Source organism: Malus domestica, chromosome 07, assembly GCF_042453785.1.
Source record: "Malus domestica chromosome 07, GDT2T_hap1".
Taxonomy (NCBI): Eukaryota; Viridiplantae; Streptophyta; class Magnoliopsida; order Rosales; family Rosaceae; genus Malus; species Malus domestica.
Window position 1 is genome coordinate 34,877,581 of NC_091667.1, and position 26,017 is coordinate 34,903,597.

Here is a 26,017-nt window from a genome sequence, read left to right on the forward strand (position 1 = left end):
CCTGACAAACAATCCCGATGGAACGTCATATTTATATACATATATAGAGACAAGCTAGAAACAATACGTGGAGAATCAACACAGCCTTATCATCACATAAACGTTTGGAAGTTTGTAAGTATGAAACCGAATGGAATATGCTGTGTGAGAGAAGGAGCATAGACTCCCAATTACTTTAGTCTAAAGAAGGCTTTTCAATTGCACTGTACAAATGAACAGTGTATGGAGCCGAATTTCACTTTATTTGCAAAATTGCCACAGCCCTTCTCTGCTGTTCAGATTGGAATTTCTATTTATTTATGAAATTGCCACCGCACGGTGGAAGAGCGCCCACGCGTCAATCATCGTGCAATACTTTTCCGTCCGTTCCATCCCCCTCTTTCATTCCCTCTTTTTCTCTCCTGACTCTCTCTATAAACATCCATCCCCCATCCCTCCCTTTTCTCACTCTGTAATTTCCCTCAGATCCCTCACCGATTCTCTCTCTCGCCAGCCGCGAACTCCTTGACAGCTCGCCATTCTCACTCTGTATGTTCAGCTGAGATAACTCATTCAACCGCAGAAACGAGGTGTGAAGGTGCGGACTTTACCAATTCTGCGCTTTATTTTCCAATTAATATCTGAAAATTGACAATTTAAAAATTTTTGTTTTATCAAAAACGATCGGAGGAAGTGGGAAATGGCGAGCGCAGTGGACCCAATTTCATGGCAGGTTGGTTTAAACTTTAAAGCAGTTCCAAAATTTGGGATCGTTTCGGATATTTTTAGGTTTTTCTGATTCTTGAAAAAACCATGGTTAAGAGTAAATTCATTATATTTTAATTTTTATTGAATTCAGGTAACCATCTTCAGTTTTTCGGTTTGATTTAAAGGAATTTTTTAGGCAGAAAAGCTAGGGCTTTCCGGTGAGTTCTTCGGGTTGTACATCCGGGTGGCTTTAATTTGTTTAAATTTGGGGCTTTTGTGATTTGGTACTTATAAATGGTTTGAAATTTACGTTATTCTAATTTTAGTTCCCACTCAGAAGTTTGTACTGCCTCATCATTAGAACTGTTTCCGTCTGCTCTTCTTCTTGAAACAAGGTCGCAGATCCACAGGCCATCAAGGTATGTCATTTAATTATATATTGTATGTATTGTATTATGCATGTGTGTGAATGCGTTTTTCTCTGTTTATCTGTATTGGTTTTCTTCTGATTTGGTTAATGGACTTTGTTTTTATTTCAGATAATTTGGTTCATGCTAAAGTTATTGAACGTACGATGGAACCAGTGATCTTTCAAAAAGGTTGGTTCTTCTATATTTTTATCCGTTTGGTTGTTTTGAATGGACTTCCTATATTCTTAATGAAGCTAAATTGAATAGCTGTTTTTCGTATACTGTTTTTGCTTTGTTAAATTAGTTCTTTTTTTGTTGAAAAATGTTATTTGGTTTTGCAGATCAAAGTTTTTCAGCAAGAAAATTATCTGTCAAATTAAATTTATTGTTATAATTCTACATGTTCTTGGTTTGCATTTATTTTACTTGATTGTTGGAGCTCTATATTTTTCCCACAGTCACTGTGCTTATTTGTGTGGAGCTCAGTTTTGGTGATGTTTGGTGCCCAACAGTGTTGCAAGAAAAACAATGAGTGGAAAAAGATGAAATTAGATTCTGTATTTGTCTAATTTTTTAAGCAGTGCTGAAATCCAGTGGTTTATTTGACTGTATATATTTGATTCGAGTACGGCTTTTGCCATGGTTTTGTATTCAGTGTGTATCCCAGCTGGAAAAAAAAAAGGAGAGATGTGAGATTCGTGAAACCGTTTTCATTTGGGTAAAATTAGTTTTCTTTTTTTTTTTGTAGTCTGTGGGGATTGGTTTTCTGTCTTAATTTTTTATTGAGATGTTTTTTCGCAATTGGTAGTCTCAGATTCGTTCATGTTTCATGCTTTTGTGTAACTGAACTAGGGTTTATTAAACTCATTGGCACTTCGGATTTCCAGTGGACTAACCACCCCGGATTAGGAGAGATCCGTTGTTTGGCTCCGTTTCTGGGATCCCATTTCCTGTCCGGACTTCAAATTCCCCCGGATTTTTATCCTTTCTTTTTTGTTTTGCTTGATTTGTTGTGTATAATTATGGTTAGGATTGCTCCTGGGAGATTAAGATCTGCTTCTGCTTCGCTTTTCTTGGATAATTGGGTTTTGTTTGGTAGCGGTTTGGTTGGTACATTGCGTAGAGATCTGTTTGGTAACCATATTTGCATATCTGTTTGGCATTAGGTGTGCTTTTTCTAACAGAAATCGACCAATAGATCTACCTAACTTCACCATTTGATTTTATCTGCTTACCTGTAATTGTTCTGTTAACCCTAAGCCGTAATTTTCGAAACAAGAGCTATGATTTTTGTTTGGATCATGTAATTGATATGTGATCACCATGAATTAGTAGTTGATGTTTTGGTTTTTTATTCTGTGATCAGAAGCCGGAGGTTGTCTTGACCTTGCTTTAGACTAAAGACTGTTAAAGGCAGAGGCTGGGCTCTAAACTATTGACTCTTTAAAAGAAAATTTGAAATTTAGTGTCATTACATCACGCCGTTACCTAAGTTCTCTCATCCTAATCCCTTGCATTCAGTTACCAGTCCATCAGAAACTCCCATTCAGACTTACAATAGATTATTAATAAAAATGAATTCACCATGCATTCCGAAAGATAACAGAAGTAAAAAGTTAGTATCTAATTTAGTGTTCTGTAATTTGAGAACTAGGGTTTTGTTTCTTTAGAATCTTTAGGGGTATTTGTATTTGCTCAGAGTTCTCTTCTTTTTTTTTTCCTGTACCAAATTGCTTTATTTTAAGATTAATTAGTTACTTTCAGTTTTTTAATGAGCTTTGAATTATTCGAGCTCTGGACTGCAAATTGTTTATGGTAGCTATTTTGAATGAAGCATAAAGGTGTGGCCTTCTAGGTGATGGTGGTTAATTAGTTACTTTCAGTTTTCTTATGAGCTTTGAATTATTGGAGCTTTGGACTGCAAAATGTTTATGGTAGCTATTTTGAATGAAGCATAAAGGTGTGGCCTTTTAGGTGATGGTTGTTTTAGTATAACTATAAGCAGCATGACTATATTATTTGCTACTAACTGAGAGAGTGCACCTGCAATTCAAGCCCTTAACGTGTTCTTTATTTTTTTTAATTGAAAATCATGTTTTTGTACCCTATGTTTCCACCTTTAATTAAGGAAGTGGTGAGGTGTTGGATTGTCTACTAATGTGTTATCTGATTCAGTGTTTGGGTAATGCCTAAATCAGTTGTGTCTCTTGCTGATTGTTCACATGTTCTCAAGCATAAATCAATAAATCTTAGAAAAAAGCATTTTCTTTGGTACCTATACACAGTTGAACTTTTTTTTTTCTTAACTTTTTCAGCTGGTTCTTTTCCGTGATTTAAGAAATTGAGGATCCATTTGAAAGACAGTAGTACAGATAGAAAATAGGGTTTAGGTACTTTTAATCATAATCCCTGCCTTATGCTTTCATAATTCATCATCCCAGCATTGTTTTCTATCTTAATTCTTGCACCAGTTGTTACCCTTGACAAAATCACGTAGAATTCATATTCTTTGGAATGATTCAAAATGATATCATGTGAAGAAGTTACATCACTGCTTTGATATCGTGACTTTCAATGTGCTTAAGAGCTTATGTGCAGTTGCATTTTTCTCTGTGCATTGCAGTTGATATCATGACTTTCAATGTACAAGTTTGATGGTTTTAAAATTTTAATTGTGGAAATGGGGTTGAATTGATTATGTTATTAATTTAGCCCGGAAAGATTGAAGACTTTGTGTTTATGCTTGCAAGCTTGGTTTTTTAGAGGTTTTTGGTCAGGGAATTAATTGTGTTTATGGTTCATGTATTATTAAAGTTTTTGTATAGTTTTATATTGGGTTGCAGATGCTTTTGGCAGTACAAGAATTTGTGCTTTTGTGGATACGAAGAATTTGTGCGTACTGAACTTGATAATGAGTTGCCGATAGATAACAGCCCTGTGTAGTTTGTCGGAGTTTAGAGCGAGTTCATTGAACTCTTTAACTCAAACCCATAGAAATAGCGTTGTTTCTACTTCACCAGAAATCTTCGACAGATTGCCCGTAATTTCCGCAAAGCTGAGTGTGCATGTGACAGGTGCTGACGAGGCTGAAAAAGCAGGTGCTTCTTCGATTTCTGAGATCAGCCCTCGTGGTCTCTGAGCAGCTCAGCTTTTGAGAAAGCAAACGCCTCTTCGATTTCTGAAGCTCCGTCGAGTGCAGATTTTTATAGAGGCTGGCATTAAGTTCCACAGCACACTTGAATCTTTACCAGTAGAAGCTCATTTCTTGCACTTCTAAGATCTTGATTTGTCTGACCTCTTCCCTTTTCAACACATTTGAAAATGTCTGAACCCTCCGACCGTCGTTTTGACTTGAACCTTGGAGAAGAGACAGCCACGCCTTCTACAGACAACATATGGCGCCCATCCTTCATATCCCCTACTGGTCCTCTTACCGTTGGGGATTCTGTGATGAAGAATGATATGACCGCTGCAGTGGTGGCCAAGAACCTTCTCACTCCCAAAGATAACAGACTACTTTCCAAACGGTCTGATGAGTTGGCTGTTAAGGACTCTCTGGCTCTTAGTGTTCAGTGTGCAAGTTCTGTGTCTAATATGGCCCAACGCCTATTTGCTAGAACCCGCCAAGTTGAATCATTGGCTGCTGAAGTGATGAGTCTCAAACAGGAGATTAGAGGGCTCAAGCATGAGAATAAGCAGTTGCACCGGCTCGCCCATGACTATGCTACAAACATGAAGAGGAAGCTTGACCAGATGAAGGAATCTGATGGTAAGGTTTTACTTGATCATCAGCGGTTTGTGGGTTTGTTCCAAAGGCATTTATTGCCTTCGTCCTCTGGGGCTGTACCTGGTAATGAAGCTTCAAATGATGAACCTCCAATGCCTCCTCCTTCTGGGGTTTTGTCAAGTACTGAGGCTCCGGATAACCACCCTCCGGTGCTTTCTCTTTCTGGGGCTCTACCGACTGCTGAGACTTCGCCTAAGCAACCTTTGTGAAGGCTCCCTTTTGTTTGTTTATTTTGACTCATGTATATGTACATATTTGTGGCTTATCGAAAATATTAATAAATAAGCTTTGCTTCATTTCAACATATTGTGTTAAATACACCAAAGCCTTCTTCATAAAGTTCTTTGAATTTTTGCTTTTGTTGAAACCTGTATTGTTGAAGCTTTGTGAGTGAAGCATGTAGTTTGAGGTAGTGTTCCCTTAATTTCCCGAGTGAGGAAAACTTCTCGGTTGGAGACTTGAAAAATCCAAGTCACTGAGTGGTTGTGAGACTGCCGAGTATCAAGGTGCAGTAGCATATGGTGGGAGTCCCCCAAGTCTTCAGGCGAAGAGAGTTGCCGAATGAGGTGTCTAGCTAGTAGTCAATGTCATGAGTAGGAAAACTTCACTTGTTTCTTTTCGAAGTGGTAACCCAGGGCTCTTTCTTCATATATTGTTTTTTTGTTATGAAGATGTGTTAGGCCCAAAGAAGTGGAGGCCTAGGCCCTTTTTTCTTTTTTTGTTTTTTTTTTTTTTTTTGTTTTTTGTTTTTTGTTTTTTGTTTTTTGTTTTTTTTTTTGTTTTTTTGTTTTTTTTTTTTTTTTGTCGACTGAGTGAGATGTTTTCAGCTGAATCCAAATAGGGGGATGTTTTCAGCCGAATCCAAGGAGGGGGGAAAGCATGACTCATCATCATTTGTCATGATGTTGTTCCCACACTTCATCATCATTTACTACTTTTCCTTTTCTTCTTTCATAATATGCCATCAATGTGTTTAATTTTCTTTTGCTTTGCCTTTCCTTTTTGGCTGGAAAGATTGCCATCTTTCCTCACAATCTGATTTGCTGCAGTCTTGTTGAAGGAAATGTGGGTGTTGGAGCTAGGTAAACCAAGGAGGGTGTCTACGTAGAGGGAGTGGTAGCTCTTCAATATAACACCATTTTCTGTGGCTCAAATCGCAAAACCATCTTCATGAAAGTTGTTCCTTAGCTCGTGAACTATAACATATCCGAATTGGAGATCCACCGGAGCAGTACAACTCCAGAAATTCAGGTATGATGAGTGATTGTTCGTCATTTGTATATCAACGCGTCAGACTTGTTGTGAGCTTCAAAAACTCCATTTTCTCTTGCTCAGATCAACATACTTTCTTCATCGAAGTTGTTCCTTAACTTGTGAACTACAACATATCCAAAATTGAGATCCCTCGGAGCTGTATAACTCAAGAAATTCAGGTATGATGAATGACTGGTTATTATTTTTCTGTCAACCCGTCAGATTTGTTGTGAGCTTCGAAACCCCATTTTCTATTGTTCAGATCAGCATGCTTTCTTCATTGAAGTTGTTCCTGAACTTGTGAACTACAACCTTGATATGGACACTTGGACACCTATATATATGTAAGTTATTGTAAATATGTTAGACATTGTAAATGTGGTTGTAAATAGATTTTCACATTTATTTAAATATGTTAGTCATTGCAGTTTCTGGTCTTTTTTTACTGAAATTGTTTTGGTCCCTGCCACTAAACTCTGATTTCTGCTATTAATTGCTGCTGAAATGTGACTTTTGCTATTAATTTTTTACCCTTTATATTTATGCTGCTTTTGGATTCCATTCGAATTAAATAATGTAGTTAATCTTGATATGAATTCTCTCTGCAACAATAGTTAGGGATTTTAGTTTAAATTATTACTGATTTGTTCTTGATCTGGCATTGAATCTTTGTTAATTTGGACTGTAGGTGGTTCTGATGCAGAGGAGAAGCTGTAAGAGGTTATGATCTTGCTGCACTTAGGTACAACTATTCTTCAACTCATATAAACTTTCTGGTAAGGTTCAAACGGTTAAAGAGTTTTATGATTTTGTAAAAGCTTTTTTGCAGTAGAAGCTTGGTCTTTTTGTAGTTGCGTTATGAAACTGTAACTTGAGTTAGTATGGGTTTCTTGCTAACTGATATGACTTAGGAATTCTAAAAGCAGTTGCATTTTACAATATACAGCTTCAGTTAGTATGATTTTCTTAATGAGTGGCATGTGAATTCTTAATTTAATTTTGGAAGGAGATCCGTTTAAAGTTGGTGCTATGTGATGAATTTAGCATTCGGTATTTTATTATATACTGGTGGCGAACATTTTTAGCATATTGGTTGAGAAAGATTTATCATTTTCTATAAAATAAATCTTCATTCTCACCATGTTGTTGATGTTTTTTGTAATTTGAGTTTATAGTGCTTCTAAATGCTGTTTTAATTTAGGAATTTGAATAATTGTTTTAATTTCGGTTAATGCAGGATTTGAAATTTGTGATGATCATTTTCATATTCCTATACATTTTGAGTGAAAAAAAGCATGTGAAAAACCACATTAGTCTCTAGGTATAAATCACATTAGTCTAATTATGGCTAGGATAAAAAACCATGTGATAAACTATGGCTTTTCAATTATTTTATCATGCATCTATAAACCAGAGGTCCGATTAGCAAAATAAAATTTCTCACATACCTGTAGTTTTCTTGCACTTCTCTCAGCTTTAGACTCTAGCAGATGATCCTATTAGTCTTTTTCTTTGCACTTCCAATCTTGCCTGTTATTACACCATTGCCCGAGTGTTCCACACAGAACAAAACGGATTCCTACAGCTCCTTAAACTATGCATTAGGAGATTTTCACAACCACACTAAGAATGAATAGGATATGATTAGAACTTCTGAAGACTGAGTCTTTCAAATAATATATTCAGCTTTATCCAATTCAATTTAAAATGTACAATCCCCGAATCTGAAAGATGCTGAGTGTATATCTTTCATCAGCATGAAAACTTCTCTTCCCCATAAATTGTGCTACTTCTGTAATTAAGGCGGAAGAGAAATAGAATTGCCAAAACACTACTATGTCGTCGGGTCTAAATCTTTAAGACACAGTTAGGTTGATTTAGGAAAAGTTTAGGACAAAGTTAAGTCTTTGTTCTTCAAAAATCAGAAGGGTGACAATGTAGTAAGGGTGTAAGAGTTGTCCAGGATCATGCAAAAAGAGGAATACATTCAGCATTTACACACTAAAATAGGCCAAGAGTGAAAACCAACCAGCAAAGATTATGGTAATTCACTAATTTAAACATAAACCAGCTTTGAGAGTGATACTCACCCATTGTCGGTTTTCCTTGCGAGCATATTTCCTACCCAAAGTTTCCCAAACTGTTCTCCAACCGCTGCATCGGCATATCTTTCCAACTTCTAATAGTCTCTGGTGCTAGAACATCTTCTAACTTTATTCTAAAAAAATAGATTCATAAGTAAGACTAGAAGCAGGTAAGTAAACAATTTAATGAAGAGGAAATTCAGAAGTAGAACCAAATAAACCACAGTCCAACTTTCGCGTACCCTCCGGCGTAATTTAATATCAGAAACTGTCTCCTGAATATAGAAAATTAATGGATCATTTACATAAAACTCACAAATTATGAGTTTTATTGCATATGCACATACTGCTCCTAAATCCTTATCAATCAGTATAATTTGATTTTGGAAAACTAAGTTTAATTCTGGATAGGAGGTAGGTAGGGATTAATTCTGAGAATCGTTACCCTATGAGGATATTCACAGTTAATGGTGAAAGTTATTTTATTTTTTAAATTATCTCATGAATAAATCTGTTGAAGGAGATGATAGTTTTCTTAAAAATAGCATCATAGGGGAAAATGGATATTGAATTTTTGGGTGGTTGTTTGTTTCTGCATTTGCATCTTTCTGATTTTTCCTTTGTTGTGTGCTTAATCTATTATCGAAGTAACGTTTACAATTACCTTGGGCAGTTTTATACTAAACTGGAGGAAAAGATACATGCAAAGGAGATGGAAAAGAATAATTTGCAAGCCAAGCATGAGGTGGTATTCAATCAATGGTGGTCAACTGAAACCTGTGTGTGCAATTACATTCTTATTATGAATGTTGTTTGTTCTTTTACTGGAAACTCTAGAAGCTGACATTAGGATGTTTAGGAAGAAACTGACTTAAAACAACTCCAATGCCAATCTTCTATCAAGAGCCTCCACCTCCTAAAGCGGACATGAAGAAGGTATTCTTTTTTTCTTTGAAAATCACGGCATGATGTATATTATTTTGTTCATGTGCAATTTCCAGTTCTCTGGTGAATCTAATTTCATGCTTGAGTTTGGAGAACTCTTAATTTTTGTCATATATAGAAAAGTGGTGTGGCTGTTATATGATTGGCTGACAAATAGTGCTTTTAGCACTAACTTCTCTCTCACTGAGCCCTAGCTCAACCCCTCCTCCGCCGCCGCCTGCACCCTCCACTGCCCGCACTTCGAATCATAACTCTCAGCTCAAATCCCTTATAGTTTTTTTTCTCATAATTATTGTTCGACTTGATTTAAATTTTGTTTTTTGTTCGGTGTATAATCAGGTGCTCCGGGTCTACGCACCAGTTCAATCTCCACCGTCCGGTTATCGTCGATGAGGCGACAGAGTTCTTCAACACAGTTGGAGTTTCAGATTTCACTTTGATAGTTGCAAATTGGTGCTTTACTTAACCTTTTTTTTCCTCTTAATTTCGTAAAGTTTAGGCCTTTTCTTAAAATTTAAATAAAAAGAAATATCTTTCTGGTAATGGTTAGTTTTGATCTTGATATTATCTGGGTTTGGTGTTAGTGGGGATGGCGGTGTCGTGCAAAGTTAACCCGTTCGTGGCTCACCGGAAAACCCCCTGATTGGGCTTTATAAGGAGAGGGAACTCATAATGTAGTAGATATTCCTCAATGCAAAGGTCCCAATCCAATTGACTTTATACTTGACATTTAATCCTTGGATTAGTGTTAAATTCTATATTTTTTTTGTTTAATTTGTGTTTTCTTTTCTGTTTTTGCCGCTCATCGTCCAAGTATAAATGATGTTGTGGAGCTGCTTAAACAAGGTCCCCTTTTGGTTATTAAAACTCAATGTTACCTGTTTTCATTTTCAGTTTTTTAGTCTTCTATTTGTTTGCTTGCTGCAATTATTCAACTTATGCCAGTATAATATTTGTTTCCTTCTGTTTTGTCCTCTGCATTAACTACCATTTGGATCATGTGAATGACAACTTTCATGTATATTTCGAATAATTAGCAGTTTATTGCTGTTAATCTTTTGATCACTGTGTATGTTGCTAATTTACCTTCTCAAACAATGTACATGTAAACATTGATATATAAAACTTATTTATATGTCAATATTATGGTTTCTTTACTTTTGAGTTTGGTTGAACAACAACATTTTCTACTTTCTAGAGTTCATCCTCTTTATTTTAGCCCAGGCCGTCCTTAAATCTACATATATGCAATGTGTAAAATTACATCTGTTCTCAAGAATGAACCTGTTTTGTTCCATCCTTCTCTTAAGGATTATAATTTGTATAGAATTTATAAGTTTTCTCTCTTTCGGGCTCTTTCAGGTTGCTTTATGTTTCGAATTAGTTGGATTTAGCATTCTTCCCAAGCTTTGATAATTGTTTAATTTCTAAGTTTTGTTTAATGCATGGTTGATTTACAGTTTGACATTCTCGACGATGATGATAATGTAGTTCAGGATTATGATTCGCCCCGAACAAGAAGGATGGATTTGCTGTCTATGCCAACAAGGGGGTAAGGTGAGATATAGTTTTCGTCATGTCTTTATAGTAGCTAGGCATTTTTCAAGGACTTTTAATTGCTGCTGCATTGTTGAATACATTAAGAATGATGCGATAAACCAGGGAGGGAGTCATCAGCTTATGGATTGTTAACACATCCAAAGTGCTGTAATCTTTTCGCTACTTAAACATGTTAAGAATCTATATTCATCTTAATGTATTCATAATTGTGTTGAATTTATTCAACTTAAATGTGTTTTATTCATTCGATTACGCCTGAAACAGCTGGTTCCCGCAGCAACGCGCAGGCATTATTTCTAGTACCATCTAAGATGATGCCAAATTGCTGGCTGCTATATCTTGACCTTGAACTTGATGTCTCATGACTTTGAACTATTTCGCGGTCTTACACAAACATTTGAAAGATAAAGTTACATGATTGATAAAATAATTTGGAAAATAAAAATTATCTACTAGAGCCAGGTGTGTTGTGTTGTGATCTGTTTGACAGAGACGATTTTGTTTGCTGAAGTTCATGCTTCGCTATCAAGAGTACAAATGAAATGGTTATCAAACAAGACTTCGATAGTTAACAAATTGACTAGTAATCAACCGTTGCAGCCAGCAAAGGGTTCACTATACCACATGCAGGGGCAGCTCTGAGATTTTAAGGCCTTGTGCGGAAGATAGTAAATGGGCCATTGCATAAAAAGCTCATGCTACAAAGCTAATTTATTTGTCCACAGTTGTATTAATAAGGGATCTAAATGTGTATTATTACTTGTGAGTTATATTCAAATAAAAAATCATGAAAAAAATAAATAAAATACAATTTACAGCAGAGCTGTCATAACCAAACTAAAAACATAGATCATATTTCTCTTATTCACACGCTGAAAAAAATTCAAAGATTAAAGTTTTGCCACAAACCAAGTTGTTACATATGTAGATGACATCATCTTTTAGGGGGGCCTTTAGGGTTGGCGGCCCAGTGCAAGGGCACCTATATGCACATGCCCAAAACCGCCACTGACCACATGATGCTCTACCAACGCAGTCACCATCCACAGTCATTTAGTTCATGTCTTGCGCTTGAAGGTTTTAAGAAGTCCGAGGTACAGGGCAACATTGTGCGAGTAGCGGGTGGAGGCTTATCAGTCACCAATAATCTCCGCAAGAACATAAACCGTCCTTGAAATGGTGGAAGCGATTAGTATCCCTGACAACAATTTCCCGTTCCGCTATTTTGGAAATGAGCTTAATTGCAATATGACAATCGCTACAAACACGAAGATTCTTGGTAATTCTGATCGGTGTCCCTGGCTCTGTATTTAGAATGGCAAACACTACTGCCAACTTCTCGCTGTGAACTGCTAGATGGCATTCCTTCTCCTCCTCCTCGACATCATGGAGAGCGGAATCAGTCTCAGGGATATAGCCTAACTCCTTCATTTTCCCTACCAACACGTCTAACTCTTCGTATATTTCTTTAGATTGAGGATGTGATCTATCACCAGCAAGAAAAGTATGGACCTGATCGTTGAGCTCAACATTGCTGACACCGGGAATTTTCTTGATTCCTCGGCTCTTCATTATTGATCGGACAGTTGTGACATCTTGCCATCTACCGGCTTTTGCATAGATGTTTGATAACAAGACATAATAACCTGACTGCTCGGGAGCCAATTGGAAAAGGCGATCAGCAGCTAGAAGTCCAACGTTCATGTTAGAGTATACCCGGCAAGCACTAAGCAGAGCACCCCACACTCTTTCATTAGGCTCCAGTGACATCTGTTTGACAAAACTGTAAGCCTCATCCACTTTTCCAGCACGCCCAAACAAATCAACCATGCAAGCACAGTGTTCTATCCTAGGCTCTATCCTGTACTCCTCAGTCATCATTTTAAAGTAATGCTGTCCCTCATCCAGCAATCCTGCGTGGCTGCACGCGGCCATTACCGATACAAATGCAATTGAATCCGGAATCAGGCCCGAATCTTGCATTTTCCTAAAGAGTGTCATGGCATCACGACCTTGTCCACACCTACCATAGGCAGACATCATTGAAGTCCATGATACAACATCCGGAAATTTCATGGCATCAAATACTTCTCTTGCATCTTGTAAACATCCACACTTAGCATACATGTCGATCAATGCATTCTCCAACGACAAATTTGGCCTGAGTCTCTTTTTCTCAACATATTCATGAATTCGTTTCCCTAACAACAGAGCCGAAAGATCCCCACAAGCGGGAAGAACACTGGCGATTGTGACTACATCAGGCTCTATTCCACTCGCCTCCATCTGTAAGAAAATATTAACTGCTTCACTGGGCATTAAATTATTTACATACACCGCTATCATCACATTCCACGAAACCAAACTCTTTTTCACCAATTTCATAAACATATCCTTAACAGACAAAACGTTCTCCGATGAAGTGTTGGACACAGCCGGGAATAGGCTAGCCATGGTACCGGCATCTGGTTTAAGCCCGAACGCCTCCATTTCCCTACAAACCTCTAACGCATCATTGAACAGTCCATTTTGAGCATACCCGGCAACCAAAGAATTACAAGAAACCACATCTTTACACGGCATCTCATCTAGAACACTCCGAGCCTCCACCAAACAACCGCATTTCCCATACATGGCAATCAAACCATTCCCAATAAACAAATTCACATCAAGGCCAACTTTCACAACAGCACCATGAATTTGCAACCCAACCCACAAATTATCCGACCCGGAACACGCCTTCAGCACACAAGGGAACGTATAATTATCCGGGTTAAAACCCTTGGCAGACATAGTTTTGTAAACAAGAAGAGCATCATGGTACAAATGGTTGTTCACATAGCTCCTGATCATGACATTAAAGAAGACAACATTCTTCTCAGGAATTTCGTCGAATATGTGGCGTGCGATTCCTGGTTCTCCGCAAGCAGCATAGGCCCTCATGAGTTTGATGCCCAGCGATGCGTCCGAATGGAGATTTTGGTTGACGAGGATGCTGGAATGGAGTTTCTTCAGTGTTTTGATATCTGGGATTTGATCAAGTATTTTACCAAACACTTGGTGTGCAAGAACTGGGTCCTGTAGGAAAGGTTCGGTTTTTCGAGTAGATGTTATGATGGCTGGTAGTTGTCTGGCAGTTGTAAACTGGCGGGAAATGGGAGTAATGGCTCTCATGAATTGGACTGTGGTGTTGTGAACATGGGTTTGGGTTAGTTTAGTTTAGCAACGACAAATCTTTCGAGAAACTTCGGTAGAACTGCTGATTAGGATAACTCTTACACTGATAGAAATAATATAAAATTGAATGAGATAAGAATACAAAAGAATTTTTTCATGACTCAATAAATAATTTAATAAGCCAATAACTTTTTTTTGTGTTTCAGAAGCTTTATTACACAATTTTTTTTTTAAGACCTCTTGCTTCTACTTCCCTACTTTTGCTATCACCTCGACAACTTTCAACCTAATGCTAAATGCTAATATAAAAGAAAAGAACTCTTTTGTTGCCAAAAAATAAGAAAAAAAGAAAAGAACTCTTTCTATATACTTTTTTCAGATCCGTTGCTACCAAAATAGTCTCCCGTGAGTAGTGCTCTATGAATGACGTGATTAGATAGTGACAACAATTTTTCTGGTATATTGAACGGGAAAAATGAAACGGGTCTTGACAACAACAACAAAGCATTTTCCCACTTTGTTTTGAAAAATTAAAAATCACACATTGTTTTTTATTAATTTTTGTTGTTGTATACCACTAAGAAAATAATAGAACTGTTTTACTGAAAATTAATAATACAATTAAAGAGAGAAGCTTGCACTTGAAAATCAAATGGTTTAAGTTGAGCTGCTTTTGGTAAGACTATAATATATGCTTTCCGTGTCTCATTGCAGCTCCATTTCACTGGTCATCATCCTGGAACAATGCTTTCGAAACAGAACCACACGGCTGGCTACTGTATTCTCGGCAATCTTCTTCGTCATCCCAGCTGCTTTGCGAGCATGAGCGTTTGATTCCTGTCATTGGGGTTTCACATACCCTGTCATCACATGACCCTCTATGATCCTTCCTTTTAAACAGCTTTCGAAGCGGATTGGACTTCGGTTTCAATGGTTTTAGCTGTTTTGGGGCCCAAACTCTCTGCAGATCGGGCATCCTTCTTGTGAAAGAAGCGAATCTTCGAGCTCTCTCTCTACTCTCTTGAGCTTCAACTAACTTGCGAGCATGGTCGTCGTTTTGTTTAACCTCTTCAGCGGTTGGTCTTCCACTATCAGTTTTCAGCAGACCAAGGGACTCACCTTCTGCTGACAATGAGTCCCAGATTTTGTAATTTTCATCCACTTCATCTCTCTTTGGTTTTTCTCTACAGGATCGATTGCTGTCCTCGCTGTTGAGTAAACTATTAGGGAGTTCTTCCTCGTCAGCAAACAGCAACAAATCCATTTTCATATAGATTTTGTGAACCACGTCCTCAAGTGTCTCACAGTACCTGAAAGTATGGGAGTTCAAAGATTAGTCTATCAGCTTAATCTTCATCTAACAAAAATGGAGTGCCGGCAAATGTACTTTAGGGAAAACGAATGACAGATCATTTGACTCCATGTTCAAGAATCACATTGTAGATTAATATGTTATTGCAAAAGTTGTATGTGCACTCCCAACTCACTCAGAAAAACATGGGTACGATGTGCGAATAACTGGCGGAAATCCTGCATATTTACACTAAAATGGAAAGACACTTAACTCCTCTAAAATAATAAAGATAAACACTTTCCTTAAATTTTGCAAAATTCAAAAGTACATAGGACAGCATTTGGTAGACGAGAAGTAATATCCAATAGCAAAAATGGAAAACAATGGCACTTGACATGCCTACATGTTGAGATGTGAATCATAGATTGAATTTAGTGTGCTCTAGCCTTTTAGAGAAAGCCGTGATGTCTCAATAAACATCGAAAGAAGGTAAAGATTACGATTTCAGAGGTAGGAGATTTCAACCATGTAGAGACTCATTACCTGTTTTTTATGATCTTTTCAACATAATCATCTACACTCCAGTCACCAAAGAAGCCTCCCTCCAGATGACACCGAATTTTCTCCAAAAATGAGCAAATATGTTTTACAAACTTCTGTTTCATAGACTCTGGAATACTTGCACCAACCTCTGATTGCAGTATCTCCATCCGGAAAAATATCTGCAATTCATATCTAGTACTCGGTGAAGGAAAAGTATGAATGTAACCAGAGACAAATTATCATAGTAGTTAAGTTATAAATGAAAAAGGATACTCTCGAACAATATTTCCCGAAGCAAGTCCTTCAGATTCTGAATCAGATGCTTTAACAGAGAGGTTGCAGCTTTTCTGCCTTGCATTGATATCCTTGGGATCTCTGAGTAGAAGTTTTAACACCTCGGCAGCAACCAAATCATCAGTAGCACCAGAATTTACAAGAGGAGTTTGACTCTCTGACAGGGCTTCTGTTTCCCGCTTTGTATTTAACCAATATATGGATGAATTCACAAGCCGATATGCCAAAGCCCCCAAGTCTACTGCTTCATATTCAAGTCCTTGCTGGATCTTGTTGGATAGACTACTGAAAAAAGCTTCCAACGTTTCTGATCTAAATTCCAAAGCAGCTTCATCTTGTATACCAGAAGCCACAGTCAAAGAATTTTCTCCAATGGAAGGAGATGAAGAAATTGGCTGTTCACTTTCTTGGTGCAAGTTATCCAACCTATTGTCCATCTCTTTTTTATGGAGCTTGTCTGCCTGGGATTCTTTCTCCTCTATTAGGCCACATTCGCTAGACTTTTTAATCTGTTTCATCCAGCATTTCAGAAATCTCATCTTTTTTGAGTTATACGATTCCCTGGCAAAGTAAACCTCTTCCAAACTTAGCTCTGAGTGTTCAAATGCTGCCTTGCAGAAAGCACTCCATGTGAGATCTTGTAGCAAATGTGAATTTCTTTTGATATTCCGCTTCCTTCCATCCTTGCCTGCAGAATGCTTATTAGGTGGCCCAGTTTGGTCCAAATCAGCATTCGGTTTGCAAATCTCATTCTTCATCTTTGGACTTAATCGGTCTGCTTTTGCTCCACCAATATCATGCACTTTTGTCTGAGGGTGAAATCCTTCGTCCACAATAAACAGAAGAGCCGAAGAAACTGTGAAAGGCTTAAGGATTGCGGTATATGATACACCACTGTCATTTGAAAGAGACACTAATGCTCCATGACCATTCCTATATAAGAAACTCAAGAGAATCTGCCAACTGGGTGTAGATTTTCTCTTTGCATTCTCACCCAAGTCCACTGCTAGCATTTCTAGAACCTTATCTGCATAATAATTGCCAAAACTTTCTTTTCCATCTTTACCAGGTTTTTCCGAACCTTCACATACAAGGAGAGGATCAGATAAGTGCCCCCTGAATTTCAGAAACTCATTATACTTTTGCAAAGCCATAACCTGAAACTTTGTCACGCCTTTACCAAAATTCCCCCAGAACAATTCCTTCAGTTTACCACCTTTTGTTTGTGAATTCATGATTTCTAGGGAAAAGAATGTATCATCAGCTGCATTTCTAGGCAACATCTTCAAATCAACCAATTGAAGATCACAAAACTTGCATTCCAAAGGCTTCCCACTTACATCTAATATCTCGAGACTCAACTGCGCGTTGACTTTCTTATGACTATCATTACAACCGAAAAACTTGGATGAAATCCCAATCTCTGGATAAATCAAACCAAAAGGAACAAGAGCAGAACCAAGAACAATCGAATCAGTTGAACAAAATCCCCATCCCAAACTCCTAACCCCACTCTCGAAAAACTCAAATCTCGTCTTATCCTCATCGTTCCCAACCTCACCCTCACCACATTCTAATTCATACCTGACATCAACCCAACTACATTGAATATCCCTACTCATAAATGCATCATTCACATTCTCAAAGAAACCCCGAAATCTCTCGGAAAACGCATTCACATTTTCCAAAGACTCGTCACCCACACCCACATTCAGGAATTCTGTCAAACAGTTGGCAGGTACACAAAGGGGCGAAAACAGAACGACCAAATTGGACCTCACAGCAGTCGAATCACAATTCGAAAACATACCCGTTACCGGATCGCAGACCACGGGGTCCCAGGCGTAATCGTGCACGAGCTGGCGCAAGGAGGCGGCGAGGTTAGAAGCCCGGGGGGGCGACAACGGGTCGCGGCGAAATGCGGGGAGGGAATTGAGGGTTTGGGAGAGGGAGTTGAAAGATGGGCCTGGGAGGTGGAAAGAGAGGGAGAGGGAAGTGGGGATCTTGGAGGAGGAAAGCAGCGGAGAGAGGGAGGAGAAGAAGGGTCTGAAGGCGAAGAGAGAGGAGGAGAGAGGTGGGAAGGAGAGGAGGGTTTTGACGGCCGAGAGGAGGGCGGTGAGAAATGGAGCTGGGTTTTGGAGGTGGAGAAGTGGGTTGAGGTCTAGGAGGAGGACGATGCGCTGCGTTTTGCCGTAGTCGGCGATTGGGTCGCCGGAGCTCCGATCGGATGCCATCGCATTTGCAGGCGGAAAAAGAGACGGACTTTAACTGCAGAGAAGAAGTGAGCTGCAAATGATGAATAAAGGCAGTATAACCAAACGCTGTCGTTCGACGAGAAAACGGCGGTGCGGTGGATGCTTAGGCGGGAAACTAAATTTTGGCGGTAAAGGAAATATTTTTAATCTGATTGAAGGACCTGTTTGGCATGCTTCTGAATTTGTTGAAAGCGCTTTTAGAGGACAAAAGAGCTTTTGACATCAGTGGGAAAAAATAAAACTAAAATTAAAAACATTTAAAGTACTTCTTCACGTGAAAAAACGCACCACTTTTTACGAAAATTTCAATATAATTGTTACATATGTGATTTGTTTTTAGCAAATGATGTCGTTTTTAGGAGAAACACGATGGCACAAATGATGCTTATGCGAGAAACCAAATTTTACACATCATTAAAAAGTGAAAAGAGGCTCATAAGGCCCAACGGCCAAGCGCACATGGAGAAGATAACACGTTCTGTGTACTGTTCTGTTACAAACTCTCTCTCCCTTCGACCCCGAAAGCTCCAAACTTTCTCTCTCTAAAATCTAACCCCTGAAATATTGTAAAATTACAACAGAGTCCCAACATGTCCGCCATCACCTTCTCCTCCATTTCTGTCTCCAAATTCATCACCTTCTCCTCCATTTCTTCCTCAAGTTTCCCAAAGTATCCAACTCCGTACCCTTCACTTTCACCCAAATTCCCACCGTATCCCCTCACTCACTCTTCCAGAAAGCTCTCGGTCCCGGTGTTTTCCAAGCCCTCCGAGGCGGAGGAAGAAGAGGAGCAGTCGTCGGCGCCGGAGGACGAGTGGCTGAAGAAGCTGCCGGACAAGAAGAAGCCGCTGTACGCCCACAGCCTCCCCTGCATCGAGGCCTGGCTGAGGAACTTGGGGTTTTACCAGAGCGAAGAGGACCGGGCGGTTTGGCTGGTGGAGAAGCCCGAGTGGCACGCGCAGCTCTCCCTCGACGTCACCGATTTGTATGTGAGGTGGGTTTTCTGTTTTCTCATCTGGGTTTCTGCTATTTCGTGCTATATATGTATGTGTATATGTATATGTGGAATTTTTGGATGATGTATCGATTTGGTGGTTTACTTAAGGGTTTAGTGTTACTTTTATAGGAAAAAGATTGTGAATTCAATGAGATTGTAAGTTAAGTTTTAGAATTTGCAGTATGTTTTTTGCTAATTAATCCGCCATTAATTAGAACAAAAGAGTAATTGAAGTAGAGGCATTGCACCTGAACTCCGATGAAAGCAGAGTTTTGTTAGGGCCTCTTTGAGGCTTTCATGTCTTTGGTCCACTCGTAGCTTCCAGTTTCTGTAAGTGAGTGATTTACTTTGGTAACTTGACCCTGTTGGCTGCTCGAATTGGAGGTCATGATCGTGGGTGCGACTGGCAGTCGCGGAACTAGTGTCTATTCACAGAAAAATGAGAAAAGAGTCAATGTGTGGTAGAAAAGGAACGATATAAGAGTTTGCTTCTTTAGGATTGGCCCTCTTCGTTATGCAGATACGTCCCCTTATCACATTCAAAATTTCATGAATGAGATTGGCCGCTTGATGACATGAGCTAGTTATAGACGATGGGAAATGTTTGCGGTGGATGAAAGTGGGAAGCTTAAGGTTGTGGGAAAAGAAGATGGAGGTGAAAACGAGGTAGATGAACGGCTGAATACTTGATAGTGTTCATTTTACCCTGCATCACCTTTAGCCTTTCCTAATCACATGACTGTCTCCGTTTTTTCTTGATGATGCTCTAGATCATCGCTTGAAACTATTTTATTATGAACCTTTTTGTTATATCAATTGTTACCGCTGCTAAGTGTTGCACTGGTGATGTAGGTATCTAAAGACTGGACCGGGAAATATTGAAAAGGATGTGGAGAGGAGATTTAGTTATGCACTGAGCAGAGAGGACATTGAGAATGCAGTGCTTGGAGGGCCATGAGGACAACAAAAGATTATTCCTGCAGGCATGTGGTTTGCTCTTCTGAATTTATTGACCTCTCCGAAGGCACTAAATACTTCATTGGTTGATGGACTTCTGTGGACAGGTTACTTTCGAGGGTTACGAAAGTATTTATCATCCTTTCCACACTAGGAATTTGAGGCAAATAATAGGCTGTGTTATTTGTAACTTGAATTGGCCGTGTCATAAGAGCCTCCGTGATCAGAATCGTAATTTTTCGGTTAGAGCTGGTACTGTAGGAGGTGCTGATTGGTGCAAATGCTTTAGACAATTTCAGATCGAATGTATACTTCTCTATGATTAATCAGAGATTTTATTTTCCTTTGAATGTGTTATGTGGATTACATTTGTTGCCTTGGCTGGTTATGAATGTGCTAGCATTGATCTCTACTGAGTGGCCGATTATTTTTGTTGCTTCGTCGAGCACCAGTACCCGACTTCTATTCAAAAGGGCACGTCCCAAGCAGAACAGTTGTCTTTGTCCCATGCTCCAGTTTGATCCATCCTCCACAACTGAAAAACCAGGTCATCAGTTAATACTGCTGATCAGAATTCACAGGCAAAAGCCAACACCTCAAACTGATATACGAAAACCTTACCTAACGAGTCTAAGCCGCCTTCTTTCTCCTGAACAGCCTCTCAAAGCTGACACTACCGAAGAACCTTCAACATGTACAGATAACACTTTGCTAAGTCCAAATTTGCAACCATGCCAAAATAATCAACCGAAAAGGAATGCACCATAGAAATTATAGAACGAGCAGTACCTCCCATATTTCCTGGTTTGAGTGCTGAGATAAGGGATCCAAGTTGAATCTCACAGTCCCATTGAAAAGAGTAGGATCTTGAGGTATTATTCCAAAACGTGATCTGAGATCATGAAGACCGATTGTTGAGATGTCAATGCCATCGACTATAATCTTCCCTCCGGCTGGTTCCACCAGACGAAACAGAGCACCTATGAGAGACTTCCCACTGCCTGTGCGACCAACTATACCAATCTTGTGTCCTTCAAAAATGCAACTGATCCCGTTCAGAACAAGTGGTGTATCAGCCCTGTATCTGATCTGTTTAACATCAAAACTATCAACAACCTTCTTAAACTTCAACCTTCATTAGTTTCGACACTACAGGAAGCAATATTTACCCGCAAATTTCGTATCTCCACCTTCCCTGCGTCTGGCCAATTGGCTGGGGGACGGTTTCCTTCTACTATCTCAGTGACTTCGCTTGGTATATGCATATATTGATTTAGTCTTTCAACGGAAATGATGCAATTTGCAATAGTGCACTGGTTCTGAATTGAATACATTAAGGAAATGTTTAATAAAAGACCATAAGAAAGTGCCATTCCGATGAATCCTGCAGTGACACGGTAATTGGTATGAGGCTCGGGCTTTTTTCCCATTAGCTAGGAACTTACCGGAAAAGTAGAAAAGCTTACCCGAGCTAAAAGTTCCGGAAGGAAGCAAACTCATGCACAGTGCTGCTGAAGCAAGTACTGCTGCACTGATTATTTCTAACCGTTGGATAAACCATTCGTTCGCTGCAAAACTATGGAAAAAAGGACTTGCATTTGTGTCAATGAGGTCAAAATTCTTCGCCAAGAACCGCTCTTCTTCATTGAAAGCTCTTATTGTAATCGCTCCAGAGACAGACTCGGCTAGGTGGTTTGCTACAAAGGACTTAGTTGTACCATTGATCTCTTAAATTTCAGGTGGACGGGCCATGGGCCCACTCCAACAACACCGATACTGTCCCCACTTGGCCACCTGCTCAATCCGTCAAGTGTGGGGTTTTAATACAAAAAGCCTCGGTGTTAGTTAGAGTGGGGTAATTCTATATAAATGACTTGTTCTCAAGCCTTCTGGCCGATGTGGGACAAAGGGTTTTAATACAAAAGTAGGAAAAGTAGTATTTCTGAAAGAAAATTTCTACGCTCTCAGTTTCTGTTTCAGGTTGTTCGTATATTCGTAATAGAAAGAAGTATCAGTAGTTGAAGGTATGTAGTTTCTGCATCGTTACCTGTAGGCGAAATGCCAGATAGACCATCGGTATGCAGACGAACAGAACTTGCCAGGTAACAGCAGCCAGTACTACAAGATTAGAAGAAGCATTTATGGCAGCTCCTCACGCAAAGACTAGGCAGAAGGGAATATCAAGATCGACGATACTAAGATCAGATGAAACCTATATAAGAAAAACACAACATGTAAAAACACTAGTTCCTTGAATTCCTCCTAACTCATGACCAAACTCTCTTAGAAATGCCTGCCCGACTAAGTATCCTTCCCAGAGGTGTCGAGTCATAAAAAGACATAGGTGCACGAAAAAGCGAGTTTAGTAGCTGGGAGAACAAAGACTCGGATGCCTCAAGCCCCAAAACAACAGTTGCAAGAGTTCTAAATAGTAAGATAATGTTGCAGAAAATCCAATCAGCAAGTAAACTGCGATCAAGCGCAATGTGTTAACATCTGGATTATCAACATTAGCAGCCATCCAAGAGTTCTGCGCTATCTGACTGATAACGAAAATGAGGTGTAGAAGTACCGCTGTTGAGAAGTAGAAGAACCCGTTTTTCTGTTTCAGATACTGTATGAACGGCTTCAAACCTATGTCTCCTGTTTCTCTCTCTTCTTGTTTAATCAACCGGTCACATGACGCTCTGTGTTGATTTACTATGTAAGTCTTCTTAATCTCTTTGGACGATATTCCACTTTGTGCGGAAGTGGCATCTGCAGGCGTTTCAGAACCGGCGGTTTCTTTACGTGCATTGACAAGGTCCTAAAATTCTTGGCTCGAGGCCAACAGGTGGTGATAAGAAGCTGCTTGTAGGATCTCCCCATCTACCATCAACTGTCAACAAAATTTAACTTGGAAGGTTTGTGCTCGATTGCCTTTCGATGATTGATATATGACTAAATAGGCTAGAGTTGAAAGTAGACTAACCAAAACTGAATCAAATGGGGGTAGGAAATCGACTTGATGGGTCACAAGTAAGACCGTCTTACCCAAAAGTGCTTCCATAACATATTCCTGCAGTTTACAAATTAACTTTCGGTATAAGCAGAAGTTGATCAACAGAAGCACTGTCTGTGCTAGAGAAGTGTATTTACATTGAATAAGTTTGTAGCAGTATGTGCATCAACAGCGCTGAATGGATCATCCAAGAGATATATATCGGCATTCTGATAGAGCGCACGGGCAAGTTGGATTCTCTGCTTCTGACCACCGCTCAGATTGACCCCTCTCTCCCCTATTTCAGTTAGGTCGCCGTAGGGAAGCAGCTCAAGGTCCTTAACCAGTGAACATTTCTCGATCGTCTCTTGGTATCTCCGACCATCCATAGCTGCACCAAATAAAATGTTTTCTTGTATTGTTCCAGTCTGGATCCATGCCGTTTGAGAAACATAGGCAATCTTCCCAAAAATTTGAATCTAAAAGTCGAAAAGAGAAATTTATGAATTGATTGTATTATCTAGTTATCGAGGGAAACGAAAATAGGTACTTACATTTCCTTGAACGTTTCGAATTTCTCCAAGAACTGCAGCTAGAAGGCTTGATTTTCCCGAGCCGACTTCTCCACATATAGCCACCATTTCACCCGGTCTGACCTCAAAATTTATGTTTCTCAGAGTAGGCTTCGATAAATTCTCCTCCCACGAAAAACTAGCTGACTTAATAACAATGCAGCAGCCTACATTGTCCACGTTGCACTTCCAAACATTTGAAGTCTGCAGTTCTGGTGCCTCGAGGAATTTTACCATGCGTGCAAATGCAACCTTCGTTTGAATGACTACCCCAATAACCTCAGGAATTGATCTAATTGGGTTCTGAACAAGGCGTAAAGTTGTTATGAAAGTAAAGACATTGTTCGCATGCAATGGAACCTCAAGAAAATAACATGCTCCAAATGTTGCGGCAGAGACCAGAACAGGAGATGACCAAAACAGATAGGTATTATACGCTTTTCTCAGCAGCACTGCTGATAACCCTTTGTGTTCCTCATTCCTCAATTTTTCTATCGCATTCTTGAAATGTGTTTCCCAGGCGTACAATTTCAACACCTTCATGCTTGCAAGAGCCTCGGAACAAGCCTTCGGTCTTTTGTCTTGTGCCACCATAAGCTTGCTGTGAAACTTATGCTGCAACTTTGCGAGCGGAGCATTGCAAACCACAGTCAAAACTATCACCACCAACGCCGCAAATGTAGCTAGGCCAACCGCACGGAAAACTATTACCAATGCAAGACAGAGCTGGAGGATGCTTGTCCAAGTTTGGTGGAACCAAAATGGGAACTCTCCGATCCTGTAAGCATCCACCGTAACATAATTCATTATCTCACCACCCGAGTGTATCAACTTAGCAGGATTGGATAATCTCAGTTGCTTCTTGTAAATGGCCGCAGTGAGCAAAGACCTAATTTTCATACCAATTAGCCTGGAACGCCAGTACCACTGCCTTTGCGATAAGGACTCAATGGTTTTCGAAAGAAAAAGTGTCATGGCTAACGCATAGCTTTCGTATCTGAAAGTTTTTTTTCCCTCAGCAACCAAAATGAAAGCATTGAGTAGCAGAGGACTTGCCGAGAGAGTAAGAATTTTTAGCAAAGCAAAGAAGCCGGACAGGAAAATCTCTTTCCAGTGGCATATGATTATCGTCTTAAGTACTGAAGGTTGGGAAGTAACAACTTTCTGCTCGATCTTCCTCTCGCAACTTGGGTATGTCTTCGTCCTCAAGAGTCTTCTCCCTGCCCTTTTTCATCAACGAATTTAGCCACCAAAGCGAGGCTTTACTTAAAAATCCAGCTGTGCTAAATGGGGTGACACGATCATTTTTACCAATTCCGCCATTGAGAGGCCTATAAAGGCCATTTTCATTGGCTCTGTCATCGCCATCTTCGTATTTATTCCCCTTATAAACACATAACAGCAACAATGTTGCTCCTGGAAAAGACAGGACATCTAAAAAGGTCTTTAGCGACAACTCATTCCGAAAAATGGCAGCAGACAACGAAGGAACAAAGACAATGCCGGAAAACAAGAATGCAAGGATAGATAACAGCCTTGACGGTTGTTTTGGAAGTTGTTTTCCATGGAGGCTGACGGTTAAACCCACGAACAACCACGCGAACCCATGAAACAAAGTAAGCAGGCACCAATTCAAAGGCAATGCAGTGTGTGCGTTCCTCAGCCTCTCTTCGAGAATCCAGATTCCCAAGCACATGTACACAGTTCCAAGGCAGCCGTTGACAATGGCGGAGACTATTTTGAAGCACGAAAGGCCTTGGAATCGACGTGGAACGTGAACTGTTTTTGACGAGGACTTGTGAAACATGTTGATCAAGAGCAGTACTAGAAGCAAAATGTCGAAGCCAATTATCGAGGCGTGATTGATGCATGAAGAAGGACGGATTAGAGACTCGAGATTGGAACTGCATGGCTTTCCGGCTGCGTCTGAACGGCCGGATTCCCCGCAGAACACAGTCCATAAATCCTCCATCATTTCTTTTTTTGTGCTCTTCAGATTCAAGTTGATGTTATACAATGCAAGACCAAGACATATACACTGTATCTACGAAATGGAAAGTTTCTTGCTGGTGATTTACTGCAGACGTGAAGTGGTAATTCTGTTTGTTAATAACTCGAGCATATGCATGCAAGCTTATCCTTCCTGCGGGATCGGGGCGTCGCCATGCAGTTGTCGAAGTGTTTATTTCTAATTTAGTATAATTAAAAATTCGAGTTGTAG

The 26,017-nt window shown here is 39.5% G+C and overlaps 3 protein-coding genes, 1 long non-coding RNA gene and 1 pseudogene across 11 annotated transcripts; 2 read left to right on the forward strand and 3 right to left on the reverse strand.

Annotated features, from left to right (window-relative positions):
- The first annotated feature begins 409 nt into the window (after positions 1-409).
- Positions 410-10,894, forward strand: LOC103410312 (uncharacterized). Of its 8 annotated transcripts, none has more exons than XR_011583181.1 (13): positions 410-712; positions 839-905; positions 1,014-1,106; positions 1,227-1,286; positions 5,934-6,135; positions 6,220-6,317; positions 6,401-6,482; positions 6,827-6,914; positions 8,896-9,001; positions 9,082-9,158; positions 9,507-9,620; positions 9,752-9,866; positions 10,628-10,894. It is a non-coding gene; the product is annotated as an uncharacterized lncRNA (long non-coding RNA). The 8 variants fall into 8 exon arrangements; XR_003775090.2 differs by having other exon boundaries at positions 8,896-8,967; XR_011583180.1 differs by having other exon boundaries at positions 6,827-6,880.
- Positions 10,895-11,452: 558 nt separating this feature from the next.
- On the reverse strand, positions 11,453-14,182 carry LOC103439834 (putative pentatricopeptide repeat-containing protein At3g49142). Its single transcript, XM_008378453.4, has one exon. It carries the CDS (start codon positions 13,899-13,901, stop codon positions 11,865-11,867), a length of 2,037 nt encoding a protein of 678 aa, XP_008376675.1. The 5' UTR covers positions 13,902-14,182; the 3' UTR covers positions 11,453-11,864.
- A 252-nt stretch (positions 14,183-14,434) lies between these two features.
- Positions 14,435-18,706, reverse strand: LOC103439835 (uncharacterized). Its single transcript, XM_008378454.4, has 3 exons — positions 16,015-18,706; positions 15,742-15,933; positions 14,435-15,214 (listed from the first exon to the last, which is right to left on the reverse strand). The coding sequence occupies exons 1-3, from the start codon at positions 18,267-18,269 to the stop codon at positions 14,626-14,628; spliced, it is 3,036 nt and encodes a 1,011-aa protein (XP_008376676.2). The 5' UTR covers positions 18,270-18,706; the 3' UTR covers positions 14,435-14,625.
- Positions 18,707-18,720: 14 nt separating this feature from the next.
- On the forward strand, positions 18,721-20,594 carry LOC103439836 (uncharacterized). Its single transcript, XM_008378455.4, has 2 exons — positions 18,721-19,284; positions 20,140-20,594. Exons 1-2 carry the CDS (start codon positions 18,881-18,883, stop codon positions 20,243-20,245), a joined length of 510 nt encoding a protein of 169 aa, XP_008376677.1. The 5' UTR covers positions 18,721-18,880; the 3' UTR covers positions 20,246-20,594.
- LOC103440141 (ABC transporter C family member 10-like) lies at positions 20,538-25,768 on the reverse strand (annotated as a pseudogene).
- Positions 25,769-26,017: the final 249 nt, after the last annotated feature.

Bases quoted from the DNA above. Each gene is read 5' to 3' on its own strand.
- LOC103439834 (XM_008378453.4), bottom strand. From the start codon at position 13,901: ATGAGAGCCATTACTCCCATTTCCCGCCAGTTTACAACTGCCAGACAA.
- LOC103439835 (XM_008378454.4), bottom strand. From the start codon at position 18,269: ATGGCATCCGATCGGAGCTCCGGCGACCCAATCGCCGACTACGGCAAA. The intron at 15,934-16,014 runs GTATCCTTTTTC...ACCGAGTACTAG, and splicing joins TCGGGAAATATTGTTCGAGA to ATATGAATTGCAGATATTTT. The intron at 15,215-15,741 runs GTAATGAGTCTC...CCATACTTTCAG, and splicing joins GAAAAGATCATAAAAAACAG to GTACTGTGAGACACTTGAGG.
- LOC103439836 (XM_008378455.4), top strand. From the start codon at position 18,881: ATGTCCGCCATCACCTTCTCCTCCATTTCTGTCTCCAAATTCATCACC. The intron at 19,285-20,139 runs GTGGGTTTTCTG...CTGGTGATGTAG, and splicing joins GTCACCGATTTGTATGTGAG to GTATCTAAAGACTGGACCGG.